Source organism: Syngnathus typhle, linkage group LG19 (genome assembly GCF_033458585.1).
Source record: "Syngnathus typhle isolate RoL2023-S1 ecotype Sweden linkage group LG19, RoL_Styp_1.0, whole genome shotgun sequence".
NCBI classification, from domain to species: domain Eukaryota; kingdom Metazoa; phylum Chordata; class Actinopteri; order Syngnathiformes; family Syngnathidae; genus Syngnathus; species Syngnathus typhle.
The window spans coordinates 5,945,789-5,966,634 of NC_083756.1; the positions used below are offsets into that span (position 1 = coordinate 5,945,789).

General features: G+C 41.9%; 1 protein-coding gene across 2 annotated transcripts in view; it reads left to right on the forward strand.

The window, feature by feature from the left end:
- Positions 1–20,846, forward strand: part of ntng1a (netrin g1a) — an 86,570-nt gene that overhangs the window by 46,541 nt on the left and 19,183 nt on the right. For both annotated transcript variants that reach the window (XM_061265995.1, XM_061265996.1), the window contains 2 exons: positions 2,177–2,740; positions 18,793–19,436. In XM_061265995.1, coding sequence (XP_061121979.1) covers positions 2,498–2,740; positions 18,793–19,436 — 887 coding nt within the window. In that variant the 5' untranslated portion in view covers positions 2,177–2,497. The remainder of the gene's footprint in view (positions 1–2,176; positions 2,741–18,792; positions 19,437–20,846) is intronic.

The window sequence follows — 20,846 nt, forward strand, 5'->3', positions numbered from 1 at the left end:
AAAAAATATCAACGCTCACCATTTTTCTGTCAAATAATTTATTTCTGCGACTTGCTTTTTACCTACATTTGTTTCTTTTTCTGGCTTCTTCACACTAGTTCCTGCTAAACGCAAGTGAGCATCTTCCTTACAGCTAAAGTGGACATTTTTGAGTATCCAAGCATGTCACTGTGGCTGCATACTGCCTTTTAGGAAAAGTGTTTTTAATTATGCATTAGGTGTTCCTGTGTCGCAAAGAGACGCAGAGTGTGTGTGTGAATGGAGGCGGGGTTTGTCTCGCCCTCTCATAAGGTGCCTCCACGCCGCCACTTGTATGTGCCACAGGAGTAACTGACGCCTCAGGGCTCTCGACTCAAACTCGGGGGCAAGAGGCTCCACGTCGCCCCGTCAAAAGTGCTGCCCCTGCACAAACAGAGTGCATGTGTCAGTTCGGGCCGGGCCACTCAAGGGAGGACGTCTATGTGTTTAGGATGGGGAAAAAACCCGTCACGGATAGAGTGTTGTGGCAGATGGAGGCCAGTGGAGGCAAGTGAAGCGTGTCTTGAGAAGTCACACTTTGATTGCCTTTAAAGTCTTCAGACATGTGCTTGCACTTGATCCTGGATGTGAGGAGGCTTGTATGTGGCTTGTAAGTAACAGGACATTTTTGGCTATGGGAATCACATTTGGAAAAGATGTCTAGGGAGGGGGCTGTATAACCTCCCATTCCATCAACCAGCCAACATCTCAGGCATGATTAAAAGTTCATAAAGCAGCCACTTGTAGGCTTTATAAAATAGAAACGTGCCGAGCTGACTGGAAGGCAAGCCCCTCGGCGTGCTTCCATAGGATGTCGTGTTTGCTCCACTCCGCATGTTTATTCATGAGGAGCGCAGTCCGATATTGGCAGGTTATTAACAGGTAAGATGAGCAGAGCAGACAGAAGCTTCTGTCCTTATCTATCTTTCATCTACCTCCGACTGTCTGCCCTCCTGTCTTTCTGGCCTTCCCTCTGCCCTGTTTCTGCTTTTGTGAGGCACTGGTAGGGAATATGAAACAGTGAGAGGCAGAGAAGATGAAAGTAAAAGAGGCAGGAGAGAAGCTGTGTAAGAAATTGCCCTTGAAAATGCATAAATTGCGTGAAATTAAAAATAAGAAGGTGGGGGGGAGACATCCATCGTATCACCGCTTTACCTTAATAAATCCGCCTTGGTTTGTGCTGAATCTGTCCTTTTGCGACCTGAAGTTGTTTTGAAATTTTCGGGCATTACGAATTAGTTTAATCGTGGAATAATATCGCTGACCTCACATTTAGTACATGACGTAATGTTCGGTTACACGAATTTGGTAACCCAAAATGTATCACTAGTAAATGGTTGAGGTTGAAAGCAATGCACGCATGCACATTTCCACACATGCAGTCAGCATTCCAGGGAGCTCTTTAGTGTGCCCCTTAACACGGTAATAGTATGTCTCCTAATGGGAGACAGGGAGCCCGGTGCCAAGAGTTCTTCTGGATAATTGGCTGCTTCCTCACCCGCTGACTTCTCGCCCATTCACATCCTCTTATTTTACATTTAAGGGGCCCCTCAACCTCTCAGACCTTTATAACAGTTGGCAACTGTTTTGTTCAAATTAAACGCTACAGTTTTTGCCCATATTCTCCATGTTGGTGTTGATGTCATCTTTCATGGTTTTCTGTGCACTTGGTTGATCCTCAGATTCCATTCAGCATACTTTGTCTTAGGAAGCTTTTTTTTTTTTTGAACCGATACTTGCTACCATTCCTATCACCGTCATTTATTTTATTCCACTGGGAGCCACGTGGTACCGCTCTGTTCTCAGAGCAGAGAAGAGGAATTGTACAATGTCTATTGTGACAGAAATACCCCAAGGCATGCCAGGTGCTCCTGTGATTGTCGACAGATCTGCCATCACGCATGTCATGTTTTGGAAATACATTTTCAACTGGAAAACAAGTTGGTGACCGCTGAAATATACGGACATAAAAAGGAATATATAAAAAAAAAAAATGGAATGGTTTGCTCATCTAGTTGAATTATCAAACTATTTCTTCATCTTGGTCTACAAACATCAGCTTATTTCCATTCCACCTTGCAGTGGTACCAAACAATGTCACCGACTTCAATCCTCGCCATAGATTCACTCCTATTCTCTGTTTCTCATTTCTCCACAGTTCCAGACCGCCACACAAGACGAGCACAATGACTGACAGCCAGACAAGCTGAGGAGACCTGTCACACATTGTCTTATCAACACGTCAAAGGGTTATCTCCTCCTCGCCCCCCCCCCTTTTTTTTCCCCACTAGCCTCTCTCAATCTCGCCCTCTTCTCAATGGGCTGCTAACCCAAGAGACATCGAAATCGTGAAAAGACGCCTTTAAGTCACTGAGAATCTCCCAATTGCTGTCAGTGGAAGCAAAAGTAGAAGATCCTTGTTTCAAAGTCTTCATAAGGTGATCCAGCTCCAAGTCGAGGAGCTGTGAGAGGACCAGTCATGCTCCTCTACTTGGCACTGCAGGCGTTGTGGACTGGCCTTTGCCAAGCCGCCATGCAGCACTACCCCGCGGCTTGGGGCCACTACGACGTTTGCAAATCCCAAATCTACTCAGACGAAGGACTAACCTGGGACTATATGGCCTGCCAGCCAGAGGCGGCAGACATGACCCACTACCTGAAGGTCACGCTTGATCCACCTAACATCACCTGTGGAAATCCTCCGGAGACATACTGTGCATTGGTGAGTACGTAGATTCCTGTAAACAGTTTTTAATTGCAAAGCCTGGCCAAGCAGTAATGTGGCTAAAAACAAAGAGGCTGACGTCACGTTCTTCTGTTTAGAGAGCTGTTCCTCGGAGTGTTGTTCACACCGATTACTCACTCCAAACACACCATAATGTGACTTAGCCAGGGAAAACAAACACGATAACCTCGGTAGTACAAAACCAAAACATAAAAATCATGTCTGTTCCCCCCAAAAAAAAATAACTCAATGAAATCAATGATTAGCTTTAAAGACCTCTCTGTTGCAGATTTGCAAATTATCCAGCAATCATGAAAATCACCAACTCCTTGCGGAGCTGCAAATAAAACGCTGCATATTAGGTCAAGTGTTTAATTAGCAAATCGGCCTCCTCCGTATTTGGGGTCCTTTTCACTTTGAAGCTCGCAGATGGTTGCCCCAGATTGCTAAATGATTAATCAATTTCGGTGTGTAGTGTAAGTCATCAGAGATGCCCTCAGAACAAGCACGCAGCGTTGATAGCTTTTTAGATAAATCACAAAATGTTCCTGGAAGAAGAGTAGTAACTTGAGAAATATAAATAGATTCGAGTTGTCGTCAGCAGAAACTCAGATGAGGGAACGAGACGGAGGGGGGTGGATTAACAAAATTGGGATGACAAAGGCGAGCAAATGATCAAGAGAGATTGGAGAAGGCAAGAGCATCTGGGACTCATGAGACCCAGAGGACTATGTGCAAAGCATGCAGTGGATGACTAGCTATTATCTTCTCAGTGGGCCACGATGGAGACTCGGGAGAATCTGAATAATTCAAGATGTGTTTTATTCATACTGATATGTTGCCCGATATATTTTAGGCAATGTATTTTTGAAAATGTTCTAATCTGTGTCCGCATGAAAAGCCATTATAAAGCCGTCACACAACAGGTGGTAATTCGGATCGTTACTGCAAAGCAATATCGGTTCATGAGAAGCCTGAAAATGAGACACGTACCAAAACAGCCAATTAAAGATAGTAGGAACTGACATTTCAAACGTATTATATTATATAACTCGGTCTGTATTTGGATGAAATATCCTTGCATCTTCTACCCACAATTTTGAGTTACCGTATTTTTCGGCCTATTAGGCGCACTTTAAATCCTTTGATTTTCAAAAAAAATTGAGTGCGATTTATAATCAGGTGCGCCTCTTACCATATATGGATGCCGAATTGAGAATTGTTTTATAATCCCATTGAGGAAAAATCCAGTATGCTCATGTGATAGAAAATGGATGGCTGGATAAACACATTCTTTTTTTTTGGTCTTCCCCATCTTCAGTTAACTTGACATTGAATTGAGCGCGGTGAGTTCAGTGGGTGAAAAGGTTGCTTGTCATATTGAGAAGGCCGTTGTCAAAACAGGGCCGCCTTCCATTGTGCGAGTACTCGTTTGTGTGACCCCCCCCCCGATTGATCCATAGGGAAACCTTGAGTCTGTCTTCTGTTTGCTTCATTGCGACTGTGATGGACAAATGAATCACGGACGGGTAGGAGGAGTCATGCCTGTCGGCAGCTTCTCTGCCACTCTATTTCCGGATATGAAATTCGGTATTTTATCTTTGCCAGCCTTTTAAACCGTTTGATGAACTTTTATCCAATTAGTGAGTTGACGCCATCCTGTTGTCCCTGTGTCTACACCAGGTAATGTGATAAGAGCTTCAATTAAAAAAGCCAGTGGGTAGCTTCAACGTCTCCTCGCTCTATTGCAATTATACCATACAACTTCTATGGCGCATTTCGCAACAGCTGCAGCTGGAATAAAGTAGACACCTACGGAACAATAACAACAAAGTCAGTCAGACACCAAAGAATACAACTGGGGTCTTCAAATGAGTTTTAAAATGGTCTCGCAATTTTTCAAGTCCAATTCAATATCATATGAGCGAGGCAGTGATGGGATGATGCTTATATGAGTATCGTTATGTCCGGCACAGGCCTTCATCCCTGGGTCATGGATAGACGAAGGTTGCATCAGATACTCCGAGTTGCCCGTACACATTGACGGCTTTTTCGGTTTTAGCCCCGTGACCTTTCAAATAGCAATAAAATGCATTGAATGTCGAGACGTAAGACTACCATTATATGAAATGGGCTGTAATAGCTCTGGTTTGATGTATTCAGCAGAGAATGCTTGAGTTTAGGAAAAGTACTGTGAGAGGCTAAAAACAGAAACTTTGATTATAAGCAACATTTCATTTCAAAAGATAATTCAACAGCAAAACTTGTTTTGCTCAAATGAAATAAGACTTAAGCCACCATTTAATTGGCCTATCAAAGAATATACCGTAATTTTCGGACTATAAGTCGCTCCTGAGTATAAGTCGCCCCCCCACCCAAACTATGAAAAAAAACGCGATTTATAGTCCGAAAATTACGGTATGTGATTATCTGTTATTTTTGAACGGGAAATTTACCCCAAAAGTTTTAAAGCAACGTATGAGCCAGTTTAAATTAAATGGATGAAATAATCGGACACTTGTTTTCATTACCTTTTGAAGACTTGGGTATTTTTTAGTTCCCAAACTATTAAAATTGCACAGCAATTTTAATTTCTAGATGACACATTTGTTTAGTTCGGGGAACCCCACGATGTCTTGAAGGCTGAAGTTTGTCGGCTGACTCGACAAAGCCTAAATGAACCAAGATGATTTCTGACAATCAGCTGCTTTGCCAAAGTAGTCAAGCAGGTTTAATTACATGCCAGCCTGCTGATGTGACCATTTTGACAAGTATTAGTCAGGGCTCATGTACTTCCAAAGAGACAACTATAACAGACCATGACAGTTTACTTCATTTGCTCAATTATAACGAGAGCTTCAGGACAGAGAATGGGACCGCGGAAAAAGTCCCTTGTTGACCCATAAACCGAAGACCACCTGTACTCTAAATTTCCCATAGGTATAAATGGGAGCAGATTTTTAATCTTTCAGTCTTGGTCAAAGTAGTTGTCTAATGTGTGACATGTGTCTAATTCAAACTTGTCCAGTGTAGTCATGGGCGTTGTTGACTTTTGTGACTTTTGGTTTCCCATTAACCAACTGTGTTTGTATCGGTTTGATAGTGACCAATTGCAATTGAGACGTGCCCTTGTCATCCACACGCAAACTTGACCTTATCCAAAGCTCATCCTGATTAAGGATTTACGTTGGGGAAAGTATTTTTATACTTTACTGCCAACTGACATTTCCTTAAGAAATAAAACAACCGTCATCCACAATATGTCTCATTTCAGATCCTAATACCGCTCCGTTTAGTGGCGGATGAGTGGGTGAGATGATTTTCACAGGGCTGCAATGTTTTCATAGTCTGTGACATTCCGGCTCATAAACCTGTTTACGGTGCCTTTTTTGTTGTGAAGTGGGCGAGATAGCGAAAGGCAAGTACTAAGGCTTTTTTTTTTTCTGCAGAGCAACTGACTGACATCAAAAAGGTCACATTTCAGAACCGCGGCAGCAATTAACCGGCGTAGAAAAACTAATTACACATCCGCGTGTTAAGCGTCGGAGGATGAAGATCCATTTTTAACATGGCTTCTTTCATCTTTGCCCAGCTAAAACCAACTAAACGTTTTATTCCAAGATGATGCAACTAAATGGATTGGGAGATGTGGATTGGCTTTTTAGTTGAGGCATAACAAAAAAATGTATCTAATGGGAGTCAATTTGCCAAAGTGTGACTTAATACTGTAATGAGGTTAAAAATGATTAAAGAATATTTTGTATACCGCACATGAGTTAAAAATGCTCGTCGATCCTTTCGGGGTGAAAAGTTTGTAGATAGAAACTTGGTGAAAAGTTGGCTTGCTGACAACATCAGGTGTTTGTTTTTTTATTCTGTGATGGAGTGACTTGTCTGAGTGTTGCTTCAACCGTTTATATTTCCACGATGCGATAACATCCCCCCCCCCCCTCCCTGCTTCCCGCAGCCTCTGTTGACTCCCTTTCAAACGTAAGGAGACAAACATCTCTTATTTCGCCCCAAAACAATGAAGAGGAAAACTTTGAGTGTTTGTGTGTGAATAAAAATAGTGTATAAAGTGGAATTTTGTGGATTGAGCCCTTTGGAAAAAGTATTGCTTTCAATAATTTAGTCACTTGCGGTTTTCGCGTATTTCACGGTCGCCATCAAAAAGTCAAATCATTATCTCGTAGAGATTTCACCTCCAAATATTTTATAGAGTTATTTAACTGAAAGCCAGGAATCTCACATTGCGTTAAACACTATTGCAGCTCGGACCTGATTAGCCTCCTTGAACTCTCAATTTTGTCCATTTCTTTGCCTCAATTTTTCCTTCTTCATTCCTTACTGTGTGGTTTGAATCCCTTTTGCAGTCATGGGGGGATTTGGTGCATTTCACAGTTAATCACTTTGGAAGTATTACGACAGGAAGGCATCTGCTTTCATCCGACTTTTCCCATTTGATGCCCCGAGAATTGATAGCGATGTAATATTACTTGTAATTGCTCTTTGTAATCCTGGAATGAATTTCTGCTTGAACACTAATTTTCACAGCAATGTTTGCGATAGCAAATGCAAATCAGATTCCGTGGCATATGGCGTGTATGATTTTATTTATTTATTTATGTTGGATTTTTAATGTTAATTGCAGCAGATGAATGGGCAAAACCTATTGCTCATTTTTATCTACGTGTCGAATTATTCCAGATGCTTCTAAGAACAGAATTTAATCTCCTTTTTGAGCAAATATTGGAAATTTATCTCAATATTTTTTCCACATTTACTAGCCGAAGTAACCTGAAGCAGTAGCGGGGTTAAGTTGCTTTTTTTGGAGTATCCAAAAAAGAACCCTGGTTACAGATAGAATTGTCAAGGAAGTACACACTCTGCACTTTTTTTTCCAAAGCAATATATGAGCAGCATGCTGGAACATTTTGACTGTGCACTCAGCTTGATCTGACACCGAGAAGTAATCTGACATTCGATGCTGTGCATCAGTTTGTTGACTACTCATTGACAGAAAGCGAAACTAAACAAATGAATCCGGATGGAATTCCTCCATCCTCTGTTATGGCGATATATTTTCTTAAATCCCCAGAAAAAAAAAAAAGGAGTCTGTCATGCTTTTTGTTTTTAGCCATTTAAGTCTGCTGGGAATGCACTCGAGTGGTTCTTCTTTTCCCTCTCCACATGGCTCGCTCCCTATTTAAGCAAGCAAGCATATGCCGTGCAAGGGGAACACGCTGAAGCCTGGAAAATGTGCTTGCTTAATTAAAGAAGGGGAATAGCCAGTGCAGCTATTTACACCTAATTCTGACATAAATCTGTAGTTATCGCACTAGTGAGACCAAGCCCCCCCTCAATTTAGTGACGTACCCCAGAGCCTTTCCTTAATAAGCAATCTTCCTGATTGAACCGAGGTGAGAGTTCCACTTTCTTTTTAAGGGATGAGAGAAGCTGAATTTAACCAGAAGGGAGGTAGCCAAGTGCTGTCAAGGCTATTCTGATTGTTAGCATTCTATTAACCCCATTTAAGACAGAGAGAGCAGTTTGGTAAATTGTGGCTGGGCTTGCAGTATCTGCAGGAATGTACCGTATTTTCCTGACTATAAGGCGCAGCGGACTATAAGGCCCACCATTAATGCATCGTCAGATTTTTAATCCAAATCAAATCATTCTCCATTTTATGTTTTTTATTTCAACTTCTGATGCAACAAATTACTTTATAATCACAAAATAATGATCCAGAGTCTTTTTGATTCCTGATTCATAGTCTTCAGCGGGTCATTTATGATTGATTTCATGACAATGCTTCGGGCCAGTTTAAATTTAGGAATTTGGTCCATATATAAGGCGTACCGGACTATAAGGCGCACTGTCGGGTTTTGAGAAAATTTTAGGTTTTTAGGTGCGCCTTATAGTCCGGAAAATACGGTAGCTTCGGGTGAAGGCAGGACCACAACGGACTCCCCTTTAATTCTGAAAAAATATAAGGTGTCATGCACTTGTTTCAGAAGCCTGATTTGACAAGCGCTAATCTTTTCATTATGTTTGCACTTGCGAGGCTTGGCGTGGAAATGCATTTTTACATCCTGTCTGCACATCAGACGCTGGAAATGAAATGATTTAGTGAGAGGAGCCAAGTATTAGCTGTTACTCAGGGACTCGTATTGTCGTCTCACCGAAAGGCTTCTCTTTCAATGCTTATTCAGCGTCCTTCGGTCTGTAAACACATGCGGCATACAGCGAGAGGCAGCCATTGTGGCAGATAGCGTTGGCGTTTGAGATGAGTCTCTCTTTCACCCTCCGCCTGGATTCCCTCGGATCGCATCAAGTGCTTCAGTGCACTTGTGTTATTAGTTGGCATCCTGCCTTGCCATCAAACTGACTTGCTTGGAGAAATATGAAGGACTAAATAGCTGCTGATTATAGATCAGTCGTCGATTACACACTTCATTAGGATTCCTTGCGTGTTTGAAATTTAACATCAATCACCTTCAGCATTATTCGTCTCATTTACAACTTGCAGATGTCGATTCGCCATGTTGTTCTACCAACTTATATTTGCGTCAGTTGAATGAATTACTAACCCTAATTAGCTTCTCTAACATAACTAAATTCTCCCTTCGGAATGCAATTTAGGTTGTAACTCATTCCGCTTTGCCACGTTGCCTCGTTTTGACTGATTTGAAGAGACTCGTATCAATTTATATAACATGCCCTTAGAACGTAACAATACAAATGTATCACTTGAACACTGTGTCTTTTTGGTCATTAATAACCTAATGGTTCCTTTTAGCAACACTAGAGGTGTGACTATTTATCTGTTTGATGACACTGATAATTTATGGGATTATAAGTAACCAAATGACTGGATGACAACGAATTACGCTCTTCATGTTACATCGGCAATGGAAAAATGAGATACCCCATCATGCACCTTTTTCAAATATGGTATGCCAAGAAGAGCACATGAACTGGATAGCCTCCATTGTTGTTCTTTATTTACTGTGACAGGCTGCTTGCCTTTATTGAATTTATTGGCAGGTTAGACTGTGTCGCGCCGCTATGATGTCCCACTATTTACGCGTTGCCAACACATCCAACGGCGTAACCACGAGCCAGATGAAGATTTACTGTTCCAAACCGTACCACGGCGAGCTCAAGCGAAACGTAAAGCCCGGTGGTGATGTAATTAAGTGACGTAGTCCGAGCGGTTTTATTATTTTTGCTATTTGGGGAATTTGAATGACCTTTTTGATTCTTTTTTTTTTGTATTTCGGAAATCCACAGTGGTGCGCGGTGACTCACAAAAGCCGGCGTGTGACTGCGCTTCACCACGTATCTGGGTGCCATGTGGCAGCGAGCGCCTCAGCATTGCTCTTGCCAAGAGATAAGAACACAGAGTAAGCCACTCACCGTGCCAGCATACTGGATTTCCACTCTGAATCATCTTTGTTGGAAGCCGTAGGGCTGCTCCATTTCTAAAGTAACGATTCCTACAGAGCGCCGTGTTGACTTTAAATTCTTTACATGCTCAGTGTGAGAAGCTATTTGAAATAGATTATCAATTGCAAAGCACTTGACAGTGAGGCAGAAAAGTGAAATCCCGCAAGGGCTGGAATTTGTAACGTTGCTAAAGCGAGCGGGGTAATGAACGACGCATTTGCTTGATGATTAGAGCTAATAGCATGTATCAGGGTGCTCTAATTGTTGTTGATTATGTAAGTACTTTAATCTCAACTACTTTGTGTTATATTATAGTGCCGTCGAGATTTAGGGAAAGAAGCTTTTTAATTGAGCGTGTTATTGGAGATTAGTGCATTGTGATGTAAAGGGAGACAAGGTTCTGAAAGCCAAGGTGGGAGACTGTTGTGCTGACTGGATGAACACCTTTTAGCAGACTTGTGCCAGCGTTATATTGGCTGAAGTCAGCAAACGGGTTTGTGACAAGAGGGCAGTGCCCGTTGGGAAGTGTAGGCGGGGGCTGCCGTGCGGGCTAACTGCTTACCTGTAATATTTGTTTTAGTCTTGTTAGGATGCTCTTTGAGCACACAAGAATTGAGAATTTTTGTGGGTTTTATTTTTTATATATTGATTTAATTTAATTTATACATATTTCATTATTTATTTTATATTATTTTATTTATACACTACCGTTCAAAAGTTTGGGGTCACAAAATTGTTTGGGTGACCCCAAACTTTTGAACGGTAGTGTAAATATTATTATAATAAAATGTTATGAATTAAATATTATAAATTATATCTTATATTTGTATAAGATTATATATAATCTATGAATATAAGTATACATATATATTATAAGATTTTTTACACAGAAGATTATATATATAATCTATAAATAATTATCTAAATAAATATATACACTACCGTTCAAAAGTTTGGGGTCACCCAAACAATTTTGTGACCCCAAACTTTTGAACGGTAGTGTATATTTATTTATTTTATTATTATCTTATTTGATTTTATTCCACATTTTTACTAAAACCTAATGACATTACTCCACAACCCTGCTCACCGTTGAGTGACATCATCCTTTAATCACACCGCTGCATCATTTCGTCAAGAGATTCTAGAAAAAAGAAGAAAAAAAACAATCCAACATACCGTTACATGCGCCAGCGCTTGCATTTGTTGTATAATTGCTTGTGGCACAATGTTAGTTCTTTTACTTTTGCCGTGTCATTATGCGTTACTAGATATGAATATTCAACACGGGCCTGCAGGAAAAGCAATCTAGGTTTGAGTGACAGTACCTGAAAGCCTCCCTAGTTTCTTCACAAACGTTGTCTTTTCAAATCCCTCCTGAACACCGCCTGGTTGCCTTCAGCATAACAATTTAAATCCCACCTGATAATAGCTCTTGTCACGCTGACAGCTGTCATCAAGTCAGTCGTGTATACTCTTTAGTTTACTTCTCAAATTAGCAAGTGGATTTTCTCATAATGCTTTGTGTTTCTTTGTCTACGAAAAAAGAAAAAAAAAAACACCCTAAGGGTAAGCAATCATGCGTGGAGCAAGTTTTGAGACTTTAAGTTTGATTGAAGATAAACTATAATTAGTGAAGTGGTTGGTTTTTGTTGAGACATTTGTGCAAAGGAATTTTAAATCATGCATGGGCACACTGTGCAATATCGCCGCTCGTGATTTACACGCATGCAATTTGTGCTTCACTGAGTCGTTTCCTCGGTTTTGACAGAAAATCAAAGCTAGCTAACAGCGCACGCTAACCAGCTTCCACATTCACAGCCAACCATGAACTCCCATGACAATTATGCAGCTTGGGAGCTTGCCTTTATTATTTTTTTTATTTTTTATAATGCAAAAAATATCATTGATGACATCCATTGATTTATTCTCATCATTGATTGCAAATAGAATCCCTGCGCACGATGCTGCTATTCAAAAAGTGCATCAGTTCAGACGCCATCCTCCCAAAATCAAGTCAAACGAGGGTGAAGGTTTGGCAACGCTGTTCCATCTCACTGCCAACAGATGCTCTCCAAGGGTTGGTGCAGGCAGATGCCCTCACTGAGCAGAGCCAGCAAAACAAGACTGCTTGCGTACCCCAGAGCCCCCAGAGGCTGGTCATTATTTGGTGGATTTGCATAATACTACAAGCCAACATTGTCTGCGGTTTATCAATAAACGTCCACATAGCCGGTTTAGACTACCAATTAAGTGTTTCAATAATCTTCATTTGCTAGACTCAATATTTGGGGAAGGAGGTGTTTTATAAATTTCAACTTTTTAAGTCAAAGTTGCCAAATAGTTTTACTCTTTTATTGGATTGTGAATATGAAATTTGACAATCCGGTTTGTCTTGATTTGGACTAATGACGTTTTAGTTTGAAGATGATTTTTACACAATATTTCTGCAAAAACTCCTGTAGTTGCTGTGTACCCTAATACATGTGTATTTAAGAGACAGAGACTCTCCACACTTTGCTTTTTTACACTGATATGGTTAGATATTTGTCAGATCTTGTTTTATGCCTGGAAATGTCGTCGTATTCTCACACATTTCTCCAATCCAAGCAGTGATGTCTTATAATACTGCGATGATTAGATCGATGTGAAAGGCCAAATTACATCTCATTCTCATTTGTGTCAATAGTGTCGAGTCAGAAGTAATATAGTAGCTCGATGCTCCACAGTGATAAGCGCTAATAAAAACCTCATTTACCGTAAACTGTTTACTTTTTCAATGCATCATTTCAATCTGGGATATTTCCACTGCCAGGCTAGTAACTTTTCCCTCACCAGTCCCTAAATAAAGTAAGTCATCGGAATCGAGTGGAGGTATCGCAGTTTGTCTGTCGATGAAATGAGATATAAAGGGTAGAGTCATATCGGCTACAGTGATGCACTGCATCTTTGCCGATTTCCCCGGCGCTGCACCCGAGAGCTGTCAAGGGGTTCGCTTGGTGCCATGTTTAGAGAGGTGACAGAGCATTTGTAGCACTTCCGCCCATGGCTGCCTCAACTCAGTCGCGTCAGATGAAATCAACTCTTGGAGAAGATAGATAAAGGTAGAGTGGGTGCAGATGGGGAGGAAAAAAAAAGCACATAGAGAGGAACAGAAAATGGTGTTGAAATCAGCGTTGCACCGAGTTTCATCGTGCCGTTGAATATTTTTATTGTTTTGAGCCACTCCGGGAAAAAAAAACAATTGTGTGAGAACACTGCATGCAAGATTACAGAAAAAAGAAAAGGAAGGCAGTTATTATAAATGGAAAGGTACCCTCACCCGAAATTCACCTCCCCTGAGTGTGACAAGATTGCTTTCCGTTGTGCAGCTGTCAGCAAGATGTGCAAGCAAGGATAAAACGAATCTATTTGCATGATGCAGTCACTTCCACCCAAACGACAAGTTTGTAAATGACTCTCGTTGTGTTTGTTTGCTAAAGATCCAAACGCTGTGGTGCGTTGAGCTACCAGTTCATCTTTGTTCCTTAACATATCTCAAATCTTCTTTGCCCATTGAAATGCCATTTATCTGTTCCAGAAAAATCTATATTGTGAAGTGTATGTTAACTAGGAAAAATAGAACTTCATATTTTACGTTATAAAAATAGACAGCAATGACGTTAATGAGCGTAATAATGTTCTTTGCATCGGACAAATAAATAACTTGAGTACTGTCTACATGTGTTGCTGCACCATTTGTGTACAAATGGTTATCGCGCTACAACAAGAATGCTTAAGCTCTGTGGTTGTTTAAAAACAAAAGTCGAATCCTCATTTATGTTTAGTTTGACATAGCCTGCATCATTTCGAAACCCATCCCATTTGAAAAAAAACACACACAGCACTTAAGCACTTCGACACGCACACCCCTCAAGTGTGTTTATTCGCAAATGGACTATTCCTTTATTTCTGCTATTTTAAGCCCATGCTGACTACCTAATGAGCGCAAGTGTATGCAGCCATCACAAGATCAACCACTGCATCTAATCCCTCATTAAAGAAGATTGCAGCCTAAAACCAGTGTGCTTCTGCTGCGTTTGGCACCAGAAACGTACACATGGAATTCTACAAACAGGCAACCCCTCGTCATGCACACGCAATCACGCTGCTCTGTGTTGACTCATTAATTTGTATCTCTTAGTTTAATTCACTACTAACACAGTGCTTAATGTATCTTTAATTTCAGCAGAGTGGAGTTGAGTAGTCTACTCCCCCCCTCCCCCTTGTGAAACTTGTTTTTCGGTTCCAAACGCCACTGGCTCCCTCTCATCTTTATGGCATCGTTCTAATCATCAGGCGCTCAGTCACAATCAACTGGTAGAGCACCCTTGAGTCTCTTTTGAGAATTGTCAATTATAATTGCAGTGGATGATTGGAGTCATTGTTGGGAATGCAAGTGGATGCACTTGTAATTAATCAGTATACTGCTTTTTTCCCCCCTTCATTTATTTTTCTTGTCTTTTTTTTTTTTTTAAACCCTGAGTGTGCGTCTCGCCTTTAAACTGTGTGTCTGCACGAGTGTGCGCTAGGACACTTTGCCAGTCAGTCAGTGTGTCCGAGTGTCGTGATCTTCCAAGCTCAGAGAAAGTAAAAGGCCCGAGCTCCTTTTCCCCCAGAGTCGTCTGTCAATCATCTCCGATTCAGAGGTGGGGGGTGATGAATGGAAGGCTTGCAGAGAAAGAGACACAGTGAGAGAAATAAAGACAAGAAGAAGAAAGTCTCCCTTTAGAATGACTAAATAGACCTTCAATGATCTGACAGAGGAGCCTGGAGCTGAATCACAACTATTCTCCGCACAGTTAAAGATCCACAGAGGGAATGGTAGGCCTAACCACAGTTTTGATTTTAATCATTTCTTAAAAAAATAAATACAATTAAATAAATATGACTTGAGGGGTACTGTGGAGAAAAAAAGGGAAATGACGACGGGATTGCATGCATCGTTATTCTCTCCTGATTCGGAATAAAACAGCATTGATTCACTTCGCAATATGAAGTGAACATGATGACAGACTCATTGATTACCTCTCCTTACTTTATGATGTATCGTATCACTTTGATTCCAGCATTCTGTCTTTTTCATACATATCTTGGAAAAGCTGCCCATTAGGAAATGAAAATCAATGTGTCCCGACTCTTGTTGAGAAGATTTTCTCTGTCTGACATCATTTTTGTTCATTTATGTCAAAGTTCAAGTGGTTTAATGGGGTTGAGGTCAAACCTTTCAAGAGTTTACTGTTCTTACAACTTGTGCCGAGCCGCACAAGCCATGAACTCTTCATGTTAGCGATGCACTGTGACTTTTACGCTTCTACTCTCCAGCACAGGGCCATCATCTTGTCCTTCAAAGCATATGATAGAGACACGGCACATAAAAGATAATGGAATGTAAAATGTATTTTATATCCTCTTAACGCGAAGACGAGGTGCTGAAGGCTCACTCCACTATTGTTTTTGAGCTTCGTAAATCTCCAAAATTGACACATGGTCCTGCCTCATAAGATCCCCTTCGTTTATGTGACGGTAGTTAGCCAGAGAAGCCATCTTGGATCTTTCCCACTGAGGCCACAAAACTAAAAGGGTTGAAGCCACCCAACTGTTTTTTTTTGGTCTGTGTTTTGGAAAACAATTCAAGCCGTTTAAAAGATTAAACATCCCAGTTGCAGGTCTGCCAGGAGACATGAAAGTATTTGAAAGATAAATACTAGCAAGTTGGTGTGAATACACAGTGTGTGGTCCGCTATCACCTTGTTGACCACCGTGCAGTCTGGGCGACCTCTGGCCGACCCTGAACCATTTGAAAATATGATTGTAATCCTCATGAGGATTTGGCCCAGGTGTCTATTACCACTGTAATCTGTCACACTGGCATCCAATATTCATTCCACGTCCAGGTTAAGCCCCTCTTTCTGTCTGTACCACCTATCACCATGGGAGAGGGAACGAAGAAGAAAGGGGGGGGGGGGTGATGGCTGATCCACTCAAGGCATGGATGGGAAGAGAGAGAATCTGGAAAACAAGATGGCACAGCTTAAAAAAAAAGCCCCCCGGCTTGCTATGAAGAAATTATTAAGGAACAAAAGACTTCACTAGCGTGACGAGAATATCGTAAAGAAGATTTTTGCTTCACAAGGATAACAAGTAATGATCAATAAATACGTAAATAAATAAGCAATGAGCTAAATCTTTGCCAGGATAAAGGCAATTATCCTTTTCAAGATGGAAACATCATTGGATCATTTTTTACCTTTGATTTCAACTAGAATGCTAGAAAGTGGATATTAAGTGTGCTGTAATTTCTTATCCTGGGTGTATGTCGACGTAAGAATATCAGACAACTTTTACTTTGTATTAATGTGGAAAAAAAGGGCAAATTTAACCCCACCTCAAATGATTCTGACCTTTTAATAAGCAATAGATGATTTTAAATACCGTAATTTTCGGACTATAAATCACACCGGAGTATAAATCGCACCAGCCATAAAATGCCCAAAAAAGGGAAAAAAAACATATATATGTATATAAATCGCTCCTGAGTATAAGTCGCCCCCCCCCCACCCAAACTATGAAAAAAAACACGACTTATAGTCCGAAAATTACGGTACAGAAAAACACACGTTATATTATGATTACTGTGTGTTTTAAGATGAAACAGAGATGAGGAGGGACACGAGGGAAGAGAAGAAGAATAGATGCTACAGGCTGGGCTCAATTTGCTGTCTGGACTATACGTCTGACACATCTGTCACACATACAGATTGATTTGATTGGTGGGAGCCCATCCATCTTGATGTCTTATCAGCAGGCAGTAAATTTATATTCCCTCAAGTCCCATCCTCCATCAATGGCTGCAATGTAGACAGGCCAAGGTTGTCAGCGCCACAGGTTTAAAACTGGTTTGAATTGAGAGTGTGGATTAAATTTGTATCTCAAAGCACAACAGTCTTTCCATATATTCAAGATAAGGACAAATTGATCTCTCGTGAAAACCCCCAAATCGAACATGCAATTTATCTAGGGCTATAAAACTCTGAGATTAGAATTAATTTAGACTAGTGCTTTATAATGTGTCTAAAAGCTCCTCACATAAAGAGCAGGAGTTAATCTCCCTTTCCAGCGCATGAACACTCCAAACAGCTCTGCCTCTGTGAAGAGCGACTCGACGGAGTCTGCAATCAAATTCATGAGCCGCTGTTTACGACATTGTTGATTTTTATCCTTCTCGTTGCCTGTTAAATTGGGTTAACAGTTTGACAGTAATGGGGACAATGCGACAGGAATTCAGAGCAGTATCCTGCCAACAACACACACACACACAATCTCTATTCTAATCTGATCAAACCGGTGTGTTATGATGACATCAACAGCAATTAAGTGCTCCAGCAACCTCAGTTCGGGATTGGTTTTCTACTCCCCCCTCCCCATCCTGACCACACAACACCCCGGTGGGACTTGTACAAACATCTTTAGTAATTACAGCTACGCTGCGTTTAGGGTGCGGTCAATTATTTCTGCATGTGCCAAAGCATTAATTGCTTAACAGAGCCCTCGCATGTTCCCCTCCAGTAAAACACAGATGTCTGCTATTGATTTTCATAAGACCATACACTCAGCATTTTATCTCTTTCCGCTTCTGCGGGTCGAGGTTATTGATCTACATAAAGGTTGTATTTCCAAGCGTGGGAGACAAGTAGCGGCGGAGGCGGTGATAAAATATATTTAACCTGTGGGTGCTGGACCACTGGCCAAGGTTGCCAAGTTTAACACGCAGCACATTTTCAGCTCCTCGGGGCACGGGGATCGATTATGTTTGGACATACGCTATCTAGTGACAACAGCGGGTGAATATACTCAAGTGCCGTAATATTAGGAACACCTGTACACACCCAAAACAAGCGTTATTTAATTGGTGTTTGACTCCCTGTTAGCTTCAAATATTTGCTAGCTAGCCATTTTTACGATTGCCAAGTGGATATTTTACTGCAACGGCTTTACGAGGTACTGACATACTGTCCCGTCTTTTACCGTGCCTCAGGGCCTTAACTCAAATAACCCTTTGGAATTTACTTTTTTTTTTTTATTTACCTTAAGGGACTATTTGATTTTCTTCATGCATGTAGTCTTGGATCTTAACATATTAGCTCTCAACAGATTGCATTTTCAATTTAGCAGAAGCCCAAAGACACACAGGGTACCAGATGCTGCAGTTAATGTCACACCTTAACACACCACCGTGAGATTGAGTTAAGAAACCTGGGTGGAATTATACAACCACCATCCAGACTTCCCAGAAAATGCCTGTAGGGGATGGTCGAGGCAGGATATTAATGAAGCCCTCCAACAGTTAGAAGACCTGGGAGATTGCTGTTTCATTGTCACCTTGCCATGGAGGACGAGGATGGTTGTTTCTAAGTTCCTCGACCTTTGGCCGCCTTACATGTAAGGTCTGACCCTGTCATGTTTAATACGTCAGAATCACTTCTGCACATAAACTGGGTCGACTGAACTCGTTTATTTTCCCCTTAACATGTGATCTTCTGTGGTTCTTCTGTTTATAGGAAAACCCTTACATGTGTAATAATGAATGTGACGCCAGCACCGAGGAACTCGCCCATCCTCCGGAACTCATGTTTGACATCGAGGGCCGCAACCCTACGACGTTCTGGCAGTCGACATCCTGGAAAAGGTATCCAAAGGCCCTCCTGGTTAACATCACGCTGTCGTGGAACAAGACCATCGAGCTGACCGATGATATCGTCCTCACGTTTGAATCGGGCCGACCAGAACAAATGGTACTGGAAAAGTCGCTGGACTACGGACGTACCTGGCAGCCGTATCAGTTCTATGCCACGGATTGCCTGGATGCCTTCACCATGGAGCCCAAGACGGTGCAGGATCTGACCCAGCATACCCTGCTGGACATCATCTGCACCGAGGACTACTCTCGAGGTTACGTGTGGAAATACGATAAAACCGTTCGCTTTGAGATCAAGGACCGCTTTGCTCTGTTCGCCGGGCCTCGACTCCACAACATGGCTTCGCTTTACGGCCAACTGGACACCACCAAGAACTTGAGAGACTTTTTCACCATCACAGACCTGAGAATCCGACTGCTCCGACCTGCAACTGGAGCTACGATGGTGGACGAGAACAACCTGTCCAGATACTTCTACGCCATTTCGGACATCAAAGTCCAGGGCAGGTAAGAACTGGATTCTTCTGCACAAGTTTGTCTGTGTTTCACACTTTGTGTTTTTTTAATTTGACAGATGTGAGTGTGGCTGAAGCAGTGTAGGAATGAAGATTTAATCACGCTTGATAGGCTCTTCACACTCGGAAGGCTTGCGGTACAAAACGTGCAGCGTAGCTTAAAAACATCACAACAATCCGAGCGTGTCAGAGTTTTGTTAGCCTATCCTGCTTTTTTTTTCTTTAATGGTCATTAAAATCGGTCTGCCATACATGCGGCTTATTTATAGAATTAATCCGAGCAAACCTAAGCATCACTACGGGGCTGTAGGGTTGAGCAATGGCTGTGAACCGTCATCAAGCCGTGGTCACTAACCGGACTCCCCGCCGTGTGAGTGATGTTTGAAACCTACGCAAGTGTTTACCAAAGGTAACACACAGTTCAGCCGTAATGAGATACACCATAGACTGGGAGAATCAACTCTCCTTTTTGCGGCAAATCACCGCTCAGCTCTTTTCTTCAAGCGTCGTATACGAGACGTAAGCTCCTTCACCCCTCGGAAGACGCTTCCGTGAGATTCGACGGGAGCGATTTTTGCCGGGGCACTGAGGTCGGATCTGGCACGTTTGCCGTCCGACCCGGATCAGGAATGAGAAGCGGTGCGGAGGGGAGAAATTCCGTAAGAGAGCTCCTAGATTTTCTGGCCTTTCCGCAGGAGTGTGAAAAACAAAGACGGGATGGTAAGCTCTTTCCCCAAGTGGGTCAACCTAGAAAAGCAAATGCAACTTTGCAAACGCTCTACAGGAAGTGGAAGACACGGGGTGTCATGCATGATGAGCCTCCTCAAGGGGTTTATTACTGGCCCCTTACTTGAGGTACTTGGATTGAAAGAAATCAATGCAAAGAATTTCAAATCCAGCCAAGCCTGTGATGGATGTGAACAATGCAAACCCGCCCGGGATCGAAATGAATTTGACACCCTTGTCATTTTTTATTGCATCGACTATGCTAAACGGGGGGTCTACGGAGAATGAAAACGGTTCCGAGGATTTTCTAATTATCTACCGTATGACTGGAACATAATTGCAAAGTCGACATCTTTACAGTAACGACGGATTGCAATTTCACTAACTGCCCCCCCCTCCCTCGTCCGCCATCTTGCCTGTGATCAATATAGTGTAATTAAAGCAGAAGAGCCCACCAAAGGATCTTTTTCGCCCTCCCTGTACCTCCCCCCCGCCCCATGTTTCGCTCTATTTCTTCTGTGCAGAGAACATGTCTCTAAGGGGACTGTCTTGAATTATACACAAAGTTGCAGACCCTTTCCATTGGCGGGCCTCCACTCCAGGGATAAACAACAATCACGGAGCCATGAAAGAACCGATACTGATAACTGTAGATTGGATGTTTGAGCACATTTAA